Source organism: Aethina tumida, chromosome 1, assembly GCF_024364675.1.
Source record: "Aethina tumida isolate Nest 87 chromosome 1, icAetTumi1.1, whole genome shotgun sequence".
Classification (NCBI taxonomy): domain Eukaryota; kingdom Metazoa; phylum Arthropoda; class Insecta; order Coleoptera; family Nitidulidae; genus Aethina; species Aethina tumida.
This window is the reverse complement of record NC_065435.1, coordinates 79,787,531-79,808,245: the sequence shown is the minus strand read 5'-3', so window position 1 is coordinate 79,808,245 and position 20,715 is coordinate 79,787,531. Positions and strand designations below refer to the sequence as shown.

The 20,715-nt window shown below is 40.4% G+C and overlaps 1 protein-coding gene across 3 annotated transcripts in view; it reads right to left on the bottom strand.

Annotated features, from left to right (window-relative positions):
• The window catches only part of LOC109596962 (protein gustavus), a 37,247-nt gene that overhangs the window by 10,611 nt on the left and 5,921 nt on the right, over window positions 1–20,715 (bottom strand). Inside the window, exon 3 of one of the 3 annotated variants that reach the window (XM_020012571.2) lies at window positions 14,709–14,751. Coding sequence is in view for 2 of the 3 variants with exons in the window: in XM_020012566.2 (XP_019868125.1) it covers window positions 9,371–9,666 (296 nt within the window). In the remaining variant the exon portion in view is untranslated. Of the gene's footprint in view, window positions 1–1,323; window positions 1,714–9,370; window positions 9,682–14,708; window positions 14,752–20,715 lie in introns of those variants that run through there. The other 2 variants (XM_020012566.2, XM_020012567.2) reach the window with 2 other exon arrangements.

Genomic DNA, 20,715 nt, shown 5'->3' with positions numbered 1-20,715 from the left:
CTTTTTCGCCGACTTTCTGGATTCTTTTTCGTCACACGGCCTTTCCACCGGGTCGGAACAAAGACCAAAGAGTAACGGTCGTGAACATACCGCTACCCCCCGGTTAATTCACGATGGAAATGAAATCGGGCGGGCCTCAGGGATATCATCCGTACCCTCTTTCATTTCTATTTTATTTCATGGTTTCCCTCGACAAAATCTACATCTACACAGATATTACATTCTTAATCAGTTGAAAACAAAAGCAATTTTTTCATGTTTCAAAAGATTTCGACATCTGGTTAATTGGCATCGGATTTTTTTGCATTCCAGTTACGTAAGCGAAAACATAAAATGAATATGGACAATTTCATGGTCAAGGTATGTGGCAGTGGTATTTTTTTGTTCTCGTTCGGCCAATTTTATGTGATTTACTACGAAAGTCGGTATGATGAACCCTTTTCAAAACAGCGCTCGAGTGAGGCTAACAAGTTTTTCACCTGTTCAAGGATGTTTTGTACTTTTACTTCTGTGCGATTGGTTTCGTTTTGTTGTTGTTGTTGTTGTGGCTGTTGTGAAATGGCAGACCGTTCAAAATTCTGAATATTTTACTTTCTCATCGGAGCACATAGCATAGCATAGCATAGCATAGCATCCATCATAGAAAAATGAACTGGAGGACTGAAACGAACAATTTTCATTGACATTGAATGACTCAAGACGAAAATAATTAACAACACTTAATTAATTAATTGAATAATACGTTATTATATGTTGAGTATCTCCACCATTTTTGTTTGGTTAGACCCCATCGAGAGATCTAAGCTTTTCTTCCTTTCTTCGTGCGAGTCTGTGTCGCAACCGTGCCAACCATCACAACCATTATTTATTGTTGCAGCCGATGGAAAGAAACCCTAATTGGAGGCCGGAGAGAGGAAAAAAGCGGACGACGGTATCGGACGGACGGGTCTTCTAGGTAGAAAACCGAGGCGACCGTAGAAGGAACAAAGACCCCCGAAATCCTTCTACCTGGCGAGGGTCCGAGACCGAGTGTGTGCCTGTGTCTTTCAATTTTCTCAACTCGATGCGTCGAGACACAATTAGGTAACTCCTAACTGGTAACTGGCTGGTAAACTGACGATATTTCACCGTTCTTTGTTCCCTCAATCTAATCGAGCCAAAAATAAATGACACTTCCAGAGGGATAACCGCATGAATCACCGCGTCAACGCGTGTGACTCATTGACTAATACACGATCACAGTATAAATTAGAGGTTTGTTTTGCGCACGTAAATGCAAATAGTTGTTTTGTCGTCGGTTAATTGGATGTATTGGATACTTACGTGTCTTTGTCAGGACAAATTTTCATCTTATTCCACAGTTTCCCGAAATACGAACTCTTCCTCAGACGCCTGTTCAAAAAAATCACTTGCAAAATCGAGAACAACTGATCGTTAGTGGTTTTAGTTGTAATCCACTTTGGCCACATTCTCCACATCCATTATACGATTCATTCCTTCGTCCGTGGCGTGCACTCCGAAATCCGAAAACTTTATGTAACCCCCACACAGTCCGCAGTCCGGAACACTGCCCGAAAAACACACCACACAAAATCGCGTAACGTAAAAGTAATTCGAAATGTATGTGCGTGTGTAGGAATGTGTGTTTGTGTGTGTGATGGTGTGTGGTGTGTGGTGTGTGGTGTGTGGTGTGTGTTCGCGTATACGTACGTTGTCCCGGAGACGGCGTCGTCCCGACTGAGACGAGGGGCGCCCGGTCGAGGCGCGCGTTTGTCCCTCTCCCCAGTGCGGGATGCGCGCGCCTCCCGACGCCTCAGTGGCGTGCTCGCGCGGATGCAATTGCACGGACACGCTGACTGTGTGGCCCACCGACAAATCAGACAATCAGTCCTATCAATTCGTAAGATATTATTTCAGATAATTCGAAAATCGTCCACATTTCTTTATCGAATTCGAATTTCTGTCATTCTGTCAGAAATAAATAAAAAAAAAGAAAAATCAATACATAAAACTAATAATACAGTTGCTTGTGACAACGTATAGAAGAAAATACGACTATCTCTAATCTACACGCATCTATTAAAAACACATGAACATTTGGAACTAACAAAAATCATATATAGTTTTAAGTGTTTCGTATTTTTTCATTGTTCATTTTTTTATACGAACGTTCATGTAATAATAATTTTATTTAGCGATATTTCACTTTTTTATACCCTCTAACGATAATGTAATGTAATAAAATTAAATTAAATATCTTTCATTTATAATATGATATTTTGTAGCTAATTTACGAGCTTTACATATCGAGCAACGAAAAGTAAATAAAGGTAAAAATAAAACGGTGTAAGTTTTACTCACATTTTCACAATCCACATTACGAAACTTAACCTTACGGTTACGCCTTGGCCTATAACGAAATTATAATGATTCGGACTCGCTCTGTCGCGACTCGCGACTCTTTTTCACATTTCTCGTTTGCATTTATAACATACAACTTAATGTATTTTATTTATATGTATAGATGACTGGTAGACTATTAAAAAACCGAATCATGTTACGTCTGAATTTAAGTTAAATTATTAAAAAGGGTCGCCTTGGCACATAAAAAAAATTAACAATTGTTATCAAACAAAATTCACATCGTGTGCAACGGCGAGAAAATTTGACCAATTACTCTTGGTTTGTTGGTTTTCACACGATTGTTTGTTCTAGTCGTTTTTCAATTAAAATAAAACGAAGGAATGTATCGCATATTAAAATTATTACATAGATGCGAATATTGAAGTAAATTGGTTAACCAAAAAATTGTATAAGTGGCAATTGTAAGGCTTTAATTTTTGCCTCTTAGACTTTTTAAAAATAAGAAAAAAATAACTTCTTATGTCGATGTCGATGGTAAATTTAAAATGAGATAGAAGATTTTTATGTTGTCTGTGAATGTACATTCGGCATCTGCCTGATGAAGAAAGGGCATAAATTTCATTGCTTTTGTACGAAGCAGATGCCCCGGTGCTTCTCCAGGTAAAATTCTAGCCTGTCTATGTCATAAAAAAATGTTTGATTTCATATTCACATTCAATCAATATTGAATCCGAAATGGATCAAAATCCGCAAAAAAAATATATATTGTTATTGTTACGATTTCCCGTTAATTTGACTCGTTAAAAATCACCGCTGATAACATGAAAAAAACGGCCCCATCGGCGAACACAGAAATACACAGTATAATAAATGCGACGTAACGGGCTCTCGGGAAGGATTCCTCGCTTCAGAAACCGGTTTTCCGTGGTAAAAATTCCATGGGAACTAAAGGGTTAAGAAGGAAAGATACCTGCCTCTTCGGGTCTTGAGAAATGCTCAAGAAAAAAAAAAAGAACCACGAAGAAACGATGTGTGTTAATGGGTAATAATGATGCCGATTCGAAATGGTCTTGATGTGTTTACGAGTGTGGACTTGCTTTTGGAAAAATGCACAGCTCAATTATACGACCTAAAGTTTAGAGACTGATTGGTGTTTGCGTCTGTGTTCGGTAAATATACAATTTTTCTTATTCGAGTAAGTTTCCAGAGAATTAATTATACAGTTAAAATTTCCAACCGTTATAAACTCAAAGAGTAAGTAAGTAAATCAAAAAATGTGTTAATCAACAAATGGTACCATAACAACTGGCAAAATCCATCTATATAAAATGGCGTAATAAAACCATTTGTATGTAATTTTTAAAATTCCCAAACATTTTTTTGACCTTTCCTTCCATTACACTTACGAATGTATTTGTACGTCTGTGTAAAATGATATTATAACTGTTGAACCGAGTTGCAAAACAAACACCTTACAAACATTCAATGTCAATCGAACGTACGAAGGTCTTGGTTTTTTTTTTTTCATTCTCCATTCCCTCCACCAGTGTGTACGGTGCACAATGATGATGTATGTGTATGCCTACATCTGCCTTCTGCCCCATAAAATTCGATTCTGTTAAGTTCTCAGCTTGGTTGCCAAGTATCGAACGGAGAATCGTGATAAGAGGGTGGTTGCGACGCGACAAGTTGCCATCGAAAGATCCCGGAGGGTGGAATCCGAGGAACACTTGTTCGTTCTCTCACCCGGTCTATTTTAAGCCCACTAGCTACCTGTATACCGTCTTCTGTCCTTAGGCGAGTGTTTGTGCAAGAAGACACTTACGTCAGCGGACATTGCTGTCGTCCGACCTTCGATTGACAATCGTTTCGGAATTGACCAGGTGTTGGAACGATTATCCTTCCTGAACGTTCAGATGGTCAAAAACGAAATTTGGCACGCCAATGGGTCTGGTGAATTTCGGGTCGGCTCCCCCCGAAGGCAGAAATATCCTTTTCGGGGTCCATCCCATCAGCTCAGGCTTTTGTTTGGACAAGTTCGGACCGAAAACTATTCGAGAGATAAGCTCAAAACCAGACACCGTATGGCATGAATTTGATCACAAAATTCTTTCTAAATATTCCACAGTTTCGTAACAGTTTCGTGCGGTTTGTGTGTTTCAATGTCGCGGAAAACGTCGGACTCGCAGATGGAAAACGGTTTCCGCGACGTTAGTCAATCGGGCCACGGCCGAAACAATTTTTTCGACCTGTTTAAATAGGTCCACGAGGTTATGGTCAACGACAAGATACTTTCCCAAGAAGTTAGACAAAAAAACATATAGTTTTTTTCATAAAAGGGACGATGGACGATGTACGATGTACGATGCACGGTGCACGGTTTTCGAAGCAGGAAGGCTCGAATTGCCGTTCCCATCGACCGTTCCGAATCGCTATTTTGGTGGAGCACAGGAAATGACGGTGGATTCGACGTATCGAATTTTTGTTTGTAGTCTCCTTTGTTGTTCGAGGGAGAACGATAGATAATGTGGAACAAAATGTCGTGGATCAGATAACCTTTACAATAAAGATACCGTATCGTCTTTTTGTTACATCGGAAGGAAATATCGATTGATATAAAAAAAAAATATATAAAACGACAAATTTTATATTAACAGTATCCATCGTTAAAAATTTCCAAAAAAAGAATCCCTCTTCAATTCTAGGTATTTATCGGTAGATCGATCGTCGTTCTCTTTGTGTGCGCGCCCAGTGGGGGAGTGTCTGTCTGTCGTTCCGAGACACCACCAGGTCAAAACATGCTCGTAGACACGGAGAGGGCCCCGGCTTCTAAAATAGCCCCGGAAAATAAGGTCAACGACCATTGCACGTCAGAACGGCATATGCGACCTCCGCCGCGGCGAGAAATGACGCCCGGGGGACGCATGGTATACCCGAATTAAACGGGCAGGTGTCCCGCAAGCCTCCAAAATCCGACAGTACCACATCTGTTCGGATACCTATGCACTGGATGGAGGAATCAACATTTTTTTTGTTTCAAGAACTGCCACACATTTACTTTTGTTGACGCGGGGAGGCGGACCAAGGCGAGCGTCATCAATTTAAATTAATTGCCACGAGTCCATTGTCTCCAGTTTCGATTGACCCATTCTCTCTTTCTCTCTCGCTCTCGCTCTCTCCCTTTCTTACTTTATATCCCTCTTTCTGTCCCTTTTTCAGAACATCTGCCCGTTTTTTATCAGTTTAAAAGTTTACCCCTTCGACTCTGGATTTTTTTCAGGAACATGTGGTATCGTTTTTGTCTACGCAAGGGATCGATCTCGATAACGATTTCTAAAACACGAACGCGCCAGCGTTTTTCGCTCACCTTATTGTGTCAAGGTTTGCAATAACAGGGATTGCGTAGGCCACACTTCGTACATACATGTGTGTGATTTTTTACGAAGACACTAATTTATGCATAGAACGGCGAGGCCGACAAAGAAAGTTGCGCAAAAAACGGGGATAATTGGACTCGATGTCGTACACGTGTATCGGCTTAATTGAATAATTCGGTCCGAGACCGGAATTGATTTCCGCTCTGAGAAAAACGCAGTGTTGTGTGTGTGTGTGTGTGTGTGTGTGTGTGTGTGTGTGTGTGTGTGTGTGTGTGTGTGTGTGTGTGTGTGTGTGTGTGTGTGCGCGCGCGTGTATCTGGGCTTTATCCGATCGGATCATCGTAAATCAACGAGAAATTTAAAATAACATAATATAAAATAACTCACATGTTTTCTTAATTGCCTGCGTCGTTAAAGAAACACACAAGTAATCTTCTGTTCCGATCGTTATTTCGTTATTCCGCGTTATTCTTTGTTTTGTTGTTTCGTTACAAAAACAAAAGTGATCCACACACACACCTCCATTGAAACACTAATAAAAATTGTTGTTGTGTAAATATCGCGTAATGAGGATTTAATTTGAATAAAATTGATATTAAACACCGTTTTACCTTGTCGGTGGTCGATTACCAAAGCGGTAATTGCTCGAAGGTAACAGCAATTCAAGACAAATGTTTGTTGTAACATTTTTCTTCAATGTTCAGACAGGATTTTATTTCGTACCGCATAACAACAATCCCAATAAATTTTCGATTGGATTTCGTAGACGAATTTCGATCGATCGAAGATCGGAAGAATGAGGAAAATAAGGCGAGAGACGCGTTGTCGTCGACAGCGTGATCAGCTGATCGACATCTCCCCCGTTCTCGCATCTAATGATTCCCTCTCTCTTCGTCTGCATCTTTCGCTCTTTCCTCTCGCGTGTGCGTTTTCGTTCCAAGGACGGATCCCCATTATCATTCATCTATCGCCGTTCGAATTCTCTCACTTTTATGTCTGTACACTTGTACGTTGCATACCGATCGTATCTGTTTTCTCTCAGTACCGCCACGTTTTATTTGAGAATAAAAATCCAATGCAATGTTTCGCAACGATCGATGTATTAACGTCTTGACACGTGGTCGGTCTCTCCCCTGTTCCTCGAACAATGAACAACACAATCGCATTGTGTCTCGTCGGAAACGACGACGACGACGACGACGACGACGACGACGACGGCAACGGCAATGACAACGGCAACGGCAACGTCGGTCGTTCGCAATTCTCGGTTAGAATCTCGCTCGTTCGAAGGACCGAAATGGTAAATTTAGAGTCGGCCATGAATTCAACCTGCCAGCTGCATCAGTGCATTTTTTTCCAAGAACCGTACGGATAGAATGTTTCCAGTTGGAACCCGACCGATAAACATCGGTTTATCGTCTCGCATTTTCAGGAATATATCGCCGCCAACGCGTCGTCGACCGCGTCGAATGACCAACGATAAGGAATTTCTTTTATTCCAACCATATCGAGTGTTTGACGTGGACGAAAACGAAAACGAAGACGAAAACGAAGGCGAAGACGAAGACGAAGACGAAGGCTGGAAGAGTGCGATGTGGTCTGGTCAGGTACCTTGTGGGTCTGTAGGTCTTAATATAGAATGCAGACAAGGACCCCGACGATCGGATCGTTGCGCGCCGGTTAAATTTATAACTGGTAAACAAACAACATGTGTATACATACACACAAGAGAGTAGAGAACCCCGGTCGTCGTCTCTTCTCTCTTTTTCTCTCTTTCACTCCAAGTGGGGCCCCCCGAACCGGATTCCGAACGAAAAAAGAGAAGAAAAGAGTCATAGTCGACTCTGCGTGCGAGAGACCGAAACCACCAGTGCCACGTTGCCGATGTTCCAATCCGCCTCAAAGGATCACGTTCTATTATTTAACCATTTGATTTAAATAAGAAATATATATTTATAAAAAAGTCCCCCTTGATAATTATTATTATATAATTATTTATGACATCAATAAATTTTATATTGGATTAAATAAAATATTTTTTATTATTCAGTTCAGAATTGTCATTTAGAGCGAAGCCGAAACCACAACGACCATCAATCTGTGGGATATATACAAACACACATATATTCAAACGACAAACACAACATTTGACAAACGTTCGGTCGTTTCGACCATAATTCCGAATTAGGTCTTAACTATGACAAACATGCGTGGCGGGCGACGTCCATACACTGGCGTCGCGACGTGTGTTCGCCCCGAATTGTTTATGGCTCATAAAGCTCATAATTTCTGACGCTGCTCCGTGTTTACCGGATCCAAATCCGGAGTTTATTGGTATGTTTGCCGCGATGCGAGAAAAATTGAAATTGACGACCTTAAATTAAGGAAGAGAACGAACTACATAATAACAAAGAAACACACATCGAGGATCTAGGAAACGTTCGTTACGATCTTCCAAACAACACCCGAACAGAAGGAACCGCATCGTAATGATAAAGGAGTCGGTCGCCCCAGAATTATCCGCCCCGATTCGCTTTTTGCCGTTGTAAATTGCAGGCCGGAAATTACGGCTGTTTCCCCCCTTCACGAATTACGATCATCTCCAGAGCGGAGAGAGAGTGGAGCATGTTTGTGCGTTTGTGCGGCGTGGTTACGTAAAACTCGGCAATTACTAGGCGAAATAATCGAAATAATTGAAATAATCGAAATAATCGCAGTTTTTTGCACTGGTCGCGTAACTGATTCGTTGCAGGAACGATTGTGTTACGCTCCTGCCGAAGAGGGACTTACGCATTGGACGCAGTTAATTCGTGGTCGTGCTCACCTGAAACAAAATAGAACAATTAAATTAATTGCGGCGAAATGAAGCGTGGGTTGGTGGTTGTTTATGTGTAATAGCCATAAACATATAAAGTTTGTTAGTTTGATAGCCGATCGATCGTTGAAATTAAAAGGGAAAGTCCGCGTTGTCATTCTGGTAATGAATGAGAGGAGAAACACACACATGTTGACACGACCAAAATATTATTACAAATATAGTCGAGGGCAAAAGAAGTAATGAGTTCTCGTGATTAATGCTATTTACAAACGGCGCGCGACACGACAAAATTAAATTCCTGCAAATCAACTGAACTGAAGTCGCCAAATATAGCGTAAATTTACTTTGGTAATGTGTGTGTCAAAAACATCAAAAAACACCAATTGCACAAAGCAAATTAAAATCATAAATAAATGAAATGAATAAATGAATTGTGAGGCACGGGAATGAATCACAGTGAGGAGACTAGGCGTTGGCGAAAATTACCATACGACCAGCTGTTCTTGCGAAACATTCGCTACCCCCCAGGAACCGAACCGTAAAGAAAAAACGGGGCTCGACACACCCTTTAAACGAAGACGACGACGAGGACGAGGACGACGACGAGGACGACGACGACGACGACGACGACGACGACGACGACGACGACGACGACGACGACGACGACGACGGAGGCGGAGGCGGCGGCGGCGGTGGCTGGCTGGTCGATAGGACAAGTAAGAGTTTCATTTCGGCCTCGTCCTCGCCGCCGAAACGTTCAAATTAACAGAACGAACTAACTCAACATAGAGTTTGGTCGGACGTTGTATACCTTGTCTCCATTGCGAAGGGATGCGACGAGGGCTGAAAGATAGCGACACTATTCCAAAATCCGACATACGGAGCCACAGAATGTCCCTGGGCGAACGCGAAATAGCACCGCTGCTGATTGAAGAGTAGACGACCGTACAGTTTGGGCGGGTGGTTGCCACTCGCGCTGCCGCTCCCGTGTCGGTGGTGGCTGTTGTGGGTGGTGGAATGCGAACCGTTCGCCGGCTGGCTGTTCACTCCGTGCACGACACTACTGTGGGGCAACCAACATAGGCCGAGATGGGGCGACGTTAACATGTCCGATGGCAGCAGACACTGACTGCCCAACGTCGCAGCGCCATGGTTCCGCGATACTGTGTCACGGCAGCCGATTGGCCGTCGCCGCCGCCAGTGCCGCTCTCTTGCGCCAATGCCGGTCCCACCCCGACCGGCGGGAACCTTCAAAACCGCCTTCGCGCCGTACCATCGACGGCCGGACGGCGGCTGTGAAATTTTTAATTAATAGGATTTATGACAAACTGAATCCAATCCGACTTTGTTAACTTTATTCGACATTTTATAACATATCGAATGTGCGAGTGGTACGGCACACGCGGAAACGTTTCCGTTAAATATTTCATCCGAAACGCAATAAATAATTTATTTATTGCGTTGCGTTGCGTTGCGTACGGCAATGTTTGCGCACTCGCCCGGTTTTCTGCTTTTCTGCTTTTCTGCGTTTCTGGTCTTCGCGCCGCCTTGACAATCAATGGTCCGTTGAAAAATACAACATTACAACTCACATACTCCTCCGCGAGCTGAATTTTTTACTGATCCGGTGGAGCTAAATCTGGCAAATAAGGTGGATGGGAATGCACTTGGAGCCGGCCTTCCTTTTTCGAGGTAGTCCACGAAAAGTATGCCACGACAATCCCATCGGAGGGCCTGGCGCTACGGACTTCATCGGCAGTGGAGTTTCGGCCACCATGAAACTCTCTAAACTAATAGTTCACGGTGTAATCTGAAGAAGCATTAGCCCCATAAAATGTATCCAACTTTTCTTTTGTTTCCGTTGCCGTTTTGCCTTTCAAAAAGTAATTTTTTATGAGAGAACGAAAATCATGATGGCAAAACGTAATCAAAAATCAGTTGTCAAAACAAAACTAAGGGCTGTATCGCGCTGAAATTTGATACGTCGGCCTAAATATGAAGGCATCATAATCTTTTTCGCGACAGCAGCGCATTTTGGTGGTCAAGGAGCTTATTTTTCACCCCACCTAGTATACTAGTACTTCTTAGAATGTTACTGTAGATACAAATTTTGTGGTTAAAAATATGTACAGTATGTTTAATACATTTTTTCACACGAAGTCTATACTATTTTAGCCGTAAAATGTGAATCTGTAATATAAAATAGCGATTCCCTTTTAAGACTTCAAGGTTAACCATGGTCACACCTGCGGGATCATAGATATTTTTACCGTAGCATGAGATTTCGTGACACACCGGGGAATCCTGGTTTTTTAATTTTTTTTTTTTTTAAGTTTAGACACATTAATTTTTAAATCAGCCTCAATAGTGTCAAGATTCGAGTTTATTGGACGACATCTAGTTTTTCAGTGTCGCATTCGAAGCCAAACAAACACAAATCGTCGGGGCACAATGGCCTGCTTGCGACGATAATTGCACTGGTCGTTTCAAGGTCGGAAACACACACACACACACACACACAGAGACTCATGATGACTAGATCTATCCTTTTAAGTTGTGCAAGACGTTTAAAAAAGTCCATCCAGTGAAGCCGTGTCCGGACAATCGAGAGAGAGACAGTCGTGAATCCGAGACAATGTAATTCATTTTATTGTGACGTTTTGAATCTTTTTGCTGGATATTGGTTTGAATCTGTGGTCTGCCTGCTTTTTCACAACAGTAATTCATTTATTTATAGAGAGCAAGAAAAAACATTTCTCTCACGAAATGTTTTGCTCTTTTCTCATTTCTGATCTAGAAATTAGCAAAAAATCATAATTTCTGTACGAGACACAAAAATTGACGATCGGTGCATCACGAACGCATTTTTCCCGCAGGATTTTGTTCCGCCGTCGCGCGCGCCTCTGTATCCTTCGGCTATCGTTGCACACGATCCTGCTTCCTCCGATCTTCCAGTTTAGAGGCGAGGTTCGTTCGAAAGCGACGCGGCGTCGATCAATACTCTGCACTATTGGTTTTGGTCATTACTGAAGCCGACGACCAATGGCGGAGAGCGTCGAGCTCGCCCCCTCGTCGTGCCGCCCTCGCGACTCGCCGTTTTTTTTGCGTCCGATTCGCGTGTGTGTGCTGTTTTCGATGTCGGGGGCCGTTTCGAATCATATGATCGTGTTTGAGCTGGCATCGATGAAAAATGTAACGTTCTGTTTGTTGCCGATTTAAACTACGGGGAACAAAAGTTTATTAAAAGATACCGTTGAAAATATTTAATATTTTTCTTTGGCTTTTCTAGTTGATATATGAAGAATATTTCGTTGTGGCGCACGTGCCTGAATGATTGAAAACACACACATACCATATACTCGTACATACAAAAACGGAGAAAGTCGTAAAAAAATTATTTGTCGGTACAGTCAGGTCGGAACTTTTTCACTCACACTTCGACACACACCGACCGACCGACCGACCGACCGACCGACCGAGAAGAGAGGACTTGGGAACAAAGTGCTTTTGAACCATGGCTTCCATGGACGTGCTTCGCTCGGGGTGATCAATTGTTAAAACCATAAATACCTGCATTTACGAATAATTTTATGACTGCATTATGTTCACGGATTTAATGGGGAAATATCGTCCACAATACAATAGAAATTGTGTTTTTACGACTAAAATCTGTTAAAAAATTAATGAAATATTAATTTCCACGAAACTCAACCAATCCAACCGTTCCAGCGTTCAAATCCGGAGGATTCCCGTCGGTTGCAATTCAAATCGGCCTCATGTAATTAAGGGAGTCCCGACCGTTCTCCTCCCCCGACACCAATCCGTCGCATTAATTTACATCGATGTGTACATGTATGTGGGAGAGTGCGCCCCACATTATGTCGGGATACGCGTTGTTCCCGACGACCAGGAAATCACTATTTTAGCTCAATGCATCCGGACTGTCCGTTATTCTGATGGTTTATCGTTCGCCTTGAGGCGTTCGCAATTTATCAGAATCGGAGATTGGTCGTGGTTATCAACACCCGGTTATTAATAACCTTCCGACATTTCCCAAAAAATTCATAATTCGGCGTAAATAATTATCCGAGTGTCGGCATTCAGTGTCCATAAATTGATTTCCATTACGCTCTGTTACTCGCTGCATTTATTTAAATTAAAACAAAAACTCTTAAAACAGTTGGGGTTGTCAGGCCAGTAACTCGATTGTGGATTATTTCGTTCTGTCTCCCCACACGTTCGGATAATTCGCAATTTTCGATACGGGGCGATAAACTGGACGCAAAAAGCAGAAAAAAGCGATAGCAGCACCGACAACAATTTTAATGCGACACGATAAAACCAGAAAAATAACATAATAACAATGAACAACGTTTGCATAAAGTTTATCTTGTGTAATCCGATATTGGTTTCATAAATTAGATATAGGTGGAATGTTGTTGTAAATAAGAACAAAATAATGCATTATTATTCATGGCATTGACTCTTTTGATTAGTGAATTTTTGAGTGATTTCTCGTGGAATTTAATCAGTCTGTCGCCTCCGCAAACCGTCTATTGATCCGGGCACCTCACCCTAATCCATTACCGACGTCGTCACGCATATAATTGGGCTAAATCAGGTCCGTCTCTCTCATTCTAAAATAAATATAACTCATAAAAAATAAAGTAAATTTCCCACAACTAGTGAAACTCATCTTTGGTCTATTAGGCTCCTGAAAAGTGCAGAGTTCATCGAACCCCCCCTCACGGCATTAACCCACATATAAATGTCTCGTGGGGGTAAATACCCTAAAATGTTGCGGTACCCTCCCTTTCCCTTTCTCTTTCGTTCATGAATTATTCGAGTAAGCCCTTTATTTTTCTGATGCGAAGAACTGACGCAACAACAGTCGCTCAGAGACCGTATTAAATTTTGAACAGGAATTTCATGTCCCATATCATACATATCAAATTGGAAACGATGTAAAAGAAAAACAAGAAACAAAAATAACTGAGAAGGAAAATATGTTGAATCTTTTTAGGGAGAAATTGGACCCCTTATTAAAACGTTCGGACAGTTCCTGTTTCACGGCGTCGATAAACCGTAGGTGCGCCCCAAAATCGAGCTGCACACATTCAATTCAATTCGTCATTCGAGATTTTTAATACACTAAAATCCACTACCCTACTTCAAGAAAATTGAATATTGATATAATAATAACAATAATAATTCGACAACACATAACCTATATAATTAATTTGAATTGAACAAGTTGATTAACCATCAATATATAAGATTAAACAAGAACTTGTACATTTTTACATGTGGGTGGGGTGAAAAGTGACCTCCTTGACCACCAAAATGCCTTATAGTACATTCATATTTAGGCCTATGTGTCAAAATTGTGCGCGATACAGCCCTTAGTTTTGTTTTGACAGCAGATTTTTGGTTACGTGTTTGGCATCATGATTTTCTTTCTCTCATAAAACATTACTTTTTGTGATGCAAACGGAACGGAAAACAAATGTTGGATAAATATTATGGATAATATTGGATAGCATAGCGTAGCGCCAGGCCCTCCGATAGGATTGTCGTGGCATACTCTTCGTGGGCTCGCGCTCAACAGCGAGTATTAGTGCGCATTATTGGAGCGATTGAAGGCCGAAATCGTTGTGAAACGGCCTCATATGAAGCGAAAAAAAAAATGTTTTTGTAAGACAATGCGCCAGCACCAAGAGCATCGATTTAAGGCTCAATTAATTGCTTCTCCATCCACCTTATTTGCCAGATTTGGCTCCATCGGACTATTATCTCTCCCCATACCTCAAAAGATGGCTCATCAATAAAAAATTCAGCCCACGGAAAATTACTTTTCGGACGGAATCAAAAAGTTGGAAAATTGCTGGAATAAGTGTATCGATTTAAAAGGGGACTACATTGAACAAAATGGAAAAAAAAATGAAAAAAAAAAATTGTGTCATTCCCAATGTCGTTACTTTTCACCCCACCTAGTAATCTGTGATAATTTAACGGTTTATATTGAATAATCTAAAATCGAGAAACTAGCCCTATTAAATAAACAAAGTATTTTTAAACTTTATATATATATATTAATATTGATGAAGTGTGTAATTGGGCACGAGTACCGGTATAAACAATGATCTTACCTATCGTATCCCAACGAATAAGACTTCCATTTTAAATCCCATCCTGCAACAATCAAAGATTATTATAATAAGCATTATAATTTTTCGATCGGTCGTGGGTTCATTGAATTAAATTCAAGTTTAAAACCACTTAATCGTTTGATCAACACAGAAAAAATAAAGAAATACAATCAACCATCAAATTGAATCGATTCGTTAGTTGAAACTTCCAAGTTGAAAGTCGGTTCACGTAACGCCAACATGTAAGAACGTTGCATATGGATATGGCCATGGAAAAAATTGGTCGCTTCCTTATTGCAAACGCATTATTATTATTAAATTACGTGTTCTCACATCCTTTCCTCGAATCTGCGCACAATCGATGCAATTCATTACCAAAAACTAAATTTGAGCTTTCATTTCATTTCAATTCCAATAATTATCCTAATATTTTATTTCTCATATCTTATGATGATTCAACAGGAAGAAAAACAAAAAAATTGACGACTTTAAATTACAATGTTCCTTTTGCGTCAATTGTAGATTTGAGATAACGTCGCGGTTTGACAGTCCAAAAACGGTGGAAACTCGCGACCTTGTCGACGTTAGCACAAAACGCGCGAGGTGTTGAATAACGTTTATTAATAATCCATTGTGCCGAACAACAAACAATAATTAGCACAGTCAAACGACAGGAACATAGTACGAAACAAATCTTTTTTTTTTTCTTATCTACGAATCACTCGAACAGGTTCAAGGAGATACAATTAGAATGTTTGCCAAAATGTCTGGTTGGCAATTTTTTATCAAAAATAAATTATATGACTTAATATTGTAACATACGTAATTAAGATACGCACATTTTTTATTTTACTGTTAATAATAATTTGAATGATGAATGGATTTATCATCATTTCACTAAAATAACTAAAGGCCCTTCAGTTTCAGAAGCCACACTTGTAAATAATACATTGCCTTGGTATAACATTTTACCTTCCTCAACTATTGTTTTTAAATCGCATTTTAATTGCTTCCATTGTATGAGTTCGCAGTTATTAAATTTTCGAGCCTTGACATGTAAAAAGGATATTTGTTACATTTTCCATCAATCGGATGGTGTTTCTAGCCAAATCTACCGTCGGCCATGATTAATTTGGGCAGAAAATACAATGTTTGTTGCCATGTTGCCATGTTAAACTAAACTAACTATAAACTAAAAACTTTTTTAGATCTAAAAAAAGATGAAGGATAGACAAATAGACAGACGGCGGGATAAAAGACAATATCGGCCGACCTTCAACTTTGCAGCCACTCACAACCGGATCTTGGAGATTTTCTCCTTTTTTTCCCTTTGTCTTCGGGAAAGGAGCCGGTTCGATGGTACATAACGCTGATGGTCGAACAACGCTCGACAATCGTTTATACCACCACTCTTTTACATAAAAATCATGATACAACATAACGATCGTAGATACATTTCATCATCATTCATTTGATGATTGTGCTCGGTCCGTCGAGAGCGGAGTTCTGAAACGCCTCCCTGTGGTACTCACACAGGAGGGAGAGCGGTTTTATTGATCGCACAGAGTCCTGCATCAAGCGGTCCCGACGTGGCGACCGGGACCGATTTCGTGCGTGCGACAAATTTGCGGCTTTCAAATCGAAGGGGGCCTTTGCTCTCTGCCAGCTGATCAATAACAGAACTCGAATTTGTTTGTTTTTTTTTTTTTTTTTAATTAAACAAACATACATCTATTCCATTCGAGAGATTTGACGGTGACATGTCCAAATTAATTGGTGCTGGTTGATTTAATTAATGCATTAACATATAACAAATTATGTATTTCAGATTGGCCTTCGTCGTTGTTGAGTGCGTATGTTTATGGATATTTGGCGACGACTTCCTTATGGATTTGACACAGTTTCAAATCGTACACAACAAACTTATGAATTCATTAATCAACAATTTGGGCAAATAATATTTCCGTAAAATTCTTAAACATCGTTTGCAAGAGTTTTTTTGACGGATATTTGAAAATCACTCTAGAAAAAATTATAATATAATTTTTTCGTACATGCGCATCCACCATTTTTTAATATTTAACAAACGTTCATTTATTAAAATTAAACACAGTTACAATTAAAAATATATTCAGTAAAATAATTGAAATTCGGACAATTCGAAGTTGGTAAGTTGGTAAAGTTGTTTAAATTTGTGTGAAAGTTTCCGTTAGTTTTGCGGTACAGCCGCCACAAACGCGGTGAAAAGTAACCGCGCCGGGCAGGAGGAGGCGCTCAGGTAAAATCAGCCTTGAAAGCGGTCATCGGTCACGGTTCCCCGGTACCTGAACCGAACCCAGGGTCGGACACGGCCAGACAAAGAACCCCAACTAAAGAAATGAAAAACGAAACCGAAAAGTGAGAAAACAAGCGAAGAAAAATTTAAGAAAAAATCCCCGTCCCTGACACGATTTCATGTATTTTGGTTATTTACGTGCGTCAATTTTCGAATAAACATTCATCGTTCGTTCATCGGAGCGTGTTTCCCATATTCCACACCATCTGCCCGTTTATCGTTCCACGCGGTGTCAATACCCGCATTAAGCATACCTAAAAACGAACTTAATTTAACAACAAACCTTGTTTCCCTTATCGAACGTAAATTTAAAGCCGCAAAATTGTGTGTGTGTGTGTGTGTGTGTGTGTGTGTGTGTGTGTGTGTGTGTGTGTGTGTGCGTGTATGATTGTGTCTGGACGATTTTTGTTGCGCCCGGCCTTTCACTTATTCCGCAAAGGTCAAACTGCGGCACGAAATGGTAACGACCATTTCAGGGTTAAAACTATACGACCAGTTTTCGGGCTAGAACGCTCTCTCACGTGTTCCCCGGCTCGCGAAAAACTTCAAAACCAGGAAACGGTTATAATTTACTGATTCTAATTACCATGTCGTCAGCCATGAACGGATTAACTGTATCCGTGGCTTATCAGTGAGACATTTCAATTAAAAACAAGATCAAAAAGACTTTATCCTGTTTCTGTACGATCGGAGGAAACGCATTTAGATTAGAAATCATTCGTCGATTTGTAAACTTAAGCCGAACTCAACAATGCAATAGAAAGTTTGTCAAATTTTCCAATTAATATTCTGGTGAGAAAAAATCAAAAACAATCCGGCGATTCCGTTCCGTTTCGTTTCGTTCTGAATTGCAAATCGAATCAGTTTAGAGAACTCGCAATTGGCAATAAACCGAACAAATACACGTATAGTATGACAAATATGTAATGATACGAACGACAGAGTTCAACATACACCAGTTTTCCTTTCCAAGAGTCCAAGAGTGTTATTTTTTCATCCGCTGCGTTTTCTTTTTTTTTTTTTTCCTGTTTGTCGACGCGCCAGTCGAGTTCAGGGCGTTCGCATGGCCGAACGGATGCGACTGTTTACACTGGAACCGGTGTGATTTCTTTTTCTCGTTCGAGCGGTCCGTTTTCAATCTTTTACGTCGCTACGGCGTCGCTCAAAAAATCGAAAAACGAGAAATCCATAGCATGCACGCCGCTGCTTCCTGGGGGGCGGGGGCGATCGTTGCAACTAGCAAACACATACACATGGACGGAGTGAGATGGGCAATCGGTCGAAAGAGTAGAGGAAGAAGGACAGAGGTAATGGAGCAACGAGGGTGCGGAGGGTCGTTCGACCGGGAGGGCAGGAACACCCCGTGCACTCCCGGCGGTAATCGATACGCTCTCGCTGGAGGTTGCCAAATGGTACACAAGGTTTTCCAAATTCGCAACGACTCTGAAGTTATTTTTATAACTACTGATATTTATTCTGTGCCTTTACGCAAAAGGATATGCATATGCATACAGGATTTGCCATGGAATTTTTAATTCTCTAAATAAACATACATGTTTTACATCATCAAGAAAACCGCGTGTACCACACGACAATTTTCTGAATAGGTTACGTAGAATTTTTTTCAAACGATTTTACCGATATTTTAATAATAACAGAATCACATGTATTTTATTTAGACATATAATTTTATTTTTAGAGTTCCTTTTTCATAAAAATGAAAAATACAAATATCTGTATATGCGTGTCATATATGATAGTTTGCAATAATCTGTATATACTTAACACATCGATCAATAAGTCCCGAGACTAACAACGAAAACAAAATTTTTTTTTTCAAAAATCATTTTTATTCATCAATATAATAATCTCCTTTTAGAGTGATACAATCGATCCAACGTTTTTATACCATGTTTATAAAAGGATTTATCCTATGCTTCAAAATAGGATTCAGTTTCGGCAATGACCTCCTCATTCGAGCCAAATTTTTTTCTCTGGAGAATTTTTTTAAGATCAGCAAATAGCCAGTAGTCGCTGGGGGCTAAATCTGCCAATACGGGGGGTGGGGATGCAAATCAAAGCCCAACTCGTTCAATTTTGCCTTAGTTTTCATGGACTTGTGGCTTGCTGTTTTGTTTCACTGAAAGCAGTCGCGGCACCCACTTGGAAAAAACCTTTTTCATGCTCAATTTTTCATGAAGGATTGTAAATACGCTTCCAGATGATATCTGTGTCATTTCAGCAGTCTCACGGACCTTCACTTTGCGATTTTTCATTAAGATTTTTAACATTTCACTCACATTTTCCGTTGTAACAGCTTCCAATGGCCTACCCGAACGTTCCGCATTGTTTGTGTCCGTACGACCACGTTTAAACTCAGCATACCACCGACAAATCGTTGGTTTGGATGGAGAGTAGTCCGGGTAATGTTTTTCAAGCCATTGCTGGGATTCTACGGTGTTTTTACCCATTAAAAAACAATGTTTTATCAACACGCAAAACTCACTTTTTTCCATTTTTCAAACAAATTACAAAGTGACTTTACTCTAACCTCGATAATTCTGCTGTTTGTGGTCCGATCGACGTGAAATTTTTACACGTTTCATGTAAAGGTTCGTACTTTAGGGAAATGTGACCAGTTTGGTACTACTAGTACCACTTCTGGGTTAGTCTCGGGACTTATTCATCGATGTGTTATATTAGGTTACATTCGAAATGTGTATACGATACAATTTTAATGAACAAGTTCATAACTTGACTAACTATGTTCTTTACATTCACCAATTTTCAAATCATCTGGTAGATTTATTTTCTTCCCGGATCCAATTAACATCTTCAACCTAGCAAAATCATTATATGGCCGGAACAGAAAAGGAATCTTGGATCCGCCACTGACCCATTTATATGTTCTGCATTCTTCCGAACAGCTGATACGCGACAAGAAATATATTTACGAGACGGGGGGATAAATTTGTCCCGAATGTGCACAAACACACACACACACACACACACACACACACACACACACACACATACACTTTGTCGAATGAAGGGGCAGCAAGAAAGAGGGACAGAAAGGGGCGAAGGTTCAATAGACGAAGGGACCGTCGAAAATAATGCATAATGCAGTCGTAAATTACTTTCGACTCGTTGACGAAGGACCCGTGCATATGGGGGTAATAAATGTAATTTTTAAAATACACTTCTAGTAATTAAAACGTATGTACAGTTTTTTCTTGAAATACTCATTATTATTATTATATAACAAATAATAATTAAAAATCTAAACACAAATTAATAAAACAACTACTGTTTATTTTGTCACTTACATAAAAAATATATAGTGGCGCCATCTGTTATCGGTTGCGTTAACCGTCACTAACACCAGTTAGATTCCTGCCTCCATATAATTCGTTGCTCAGAAGACAGATGTCGCCCATGCCTGATTGGACGATTTAAAAAAATTCGATCACCGTGCAAGCGCGCCTATTTATTCGAATCAAGTGTAAAAGTAGTGTGGGTTACTATGATTTATTCGCAGCGCGAATAATCCGATAAATCAAGCCTGCGGTGCAATTTTGCAAGGCGATAAACTAAACGTGTCGGACCAATTAAATTCGTATCATATAGATAGGTAATATAAAATCAGGTGCAAAATTTCATGACGTACTC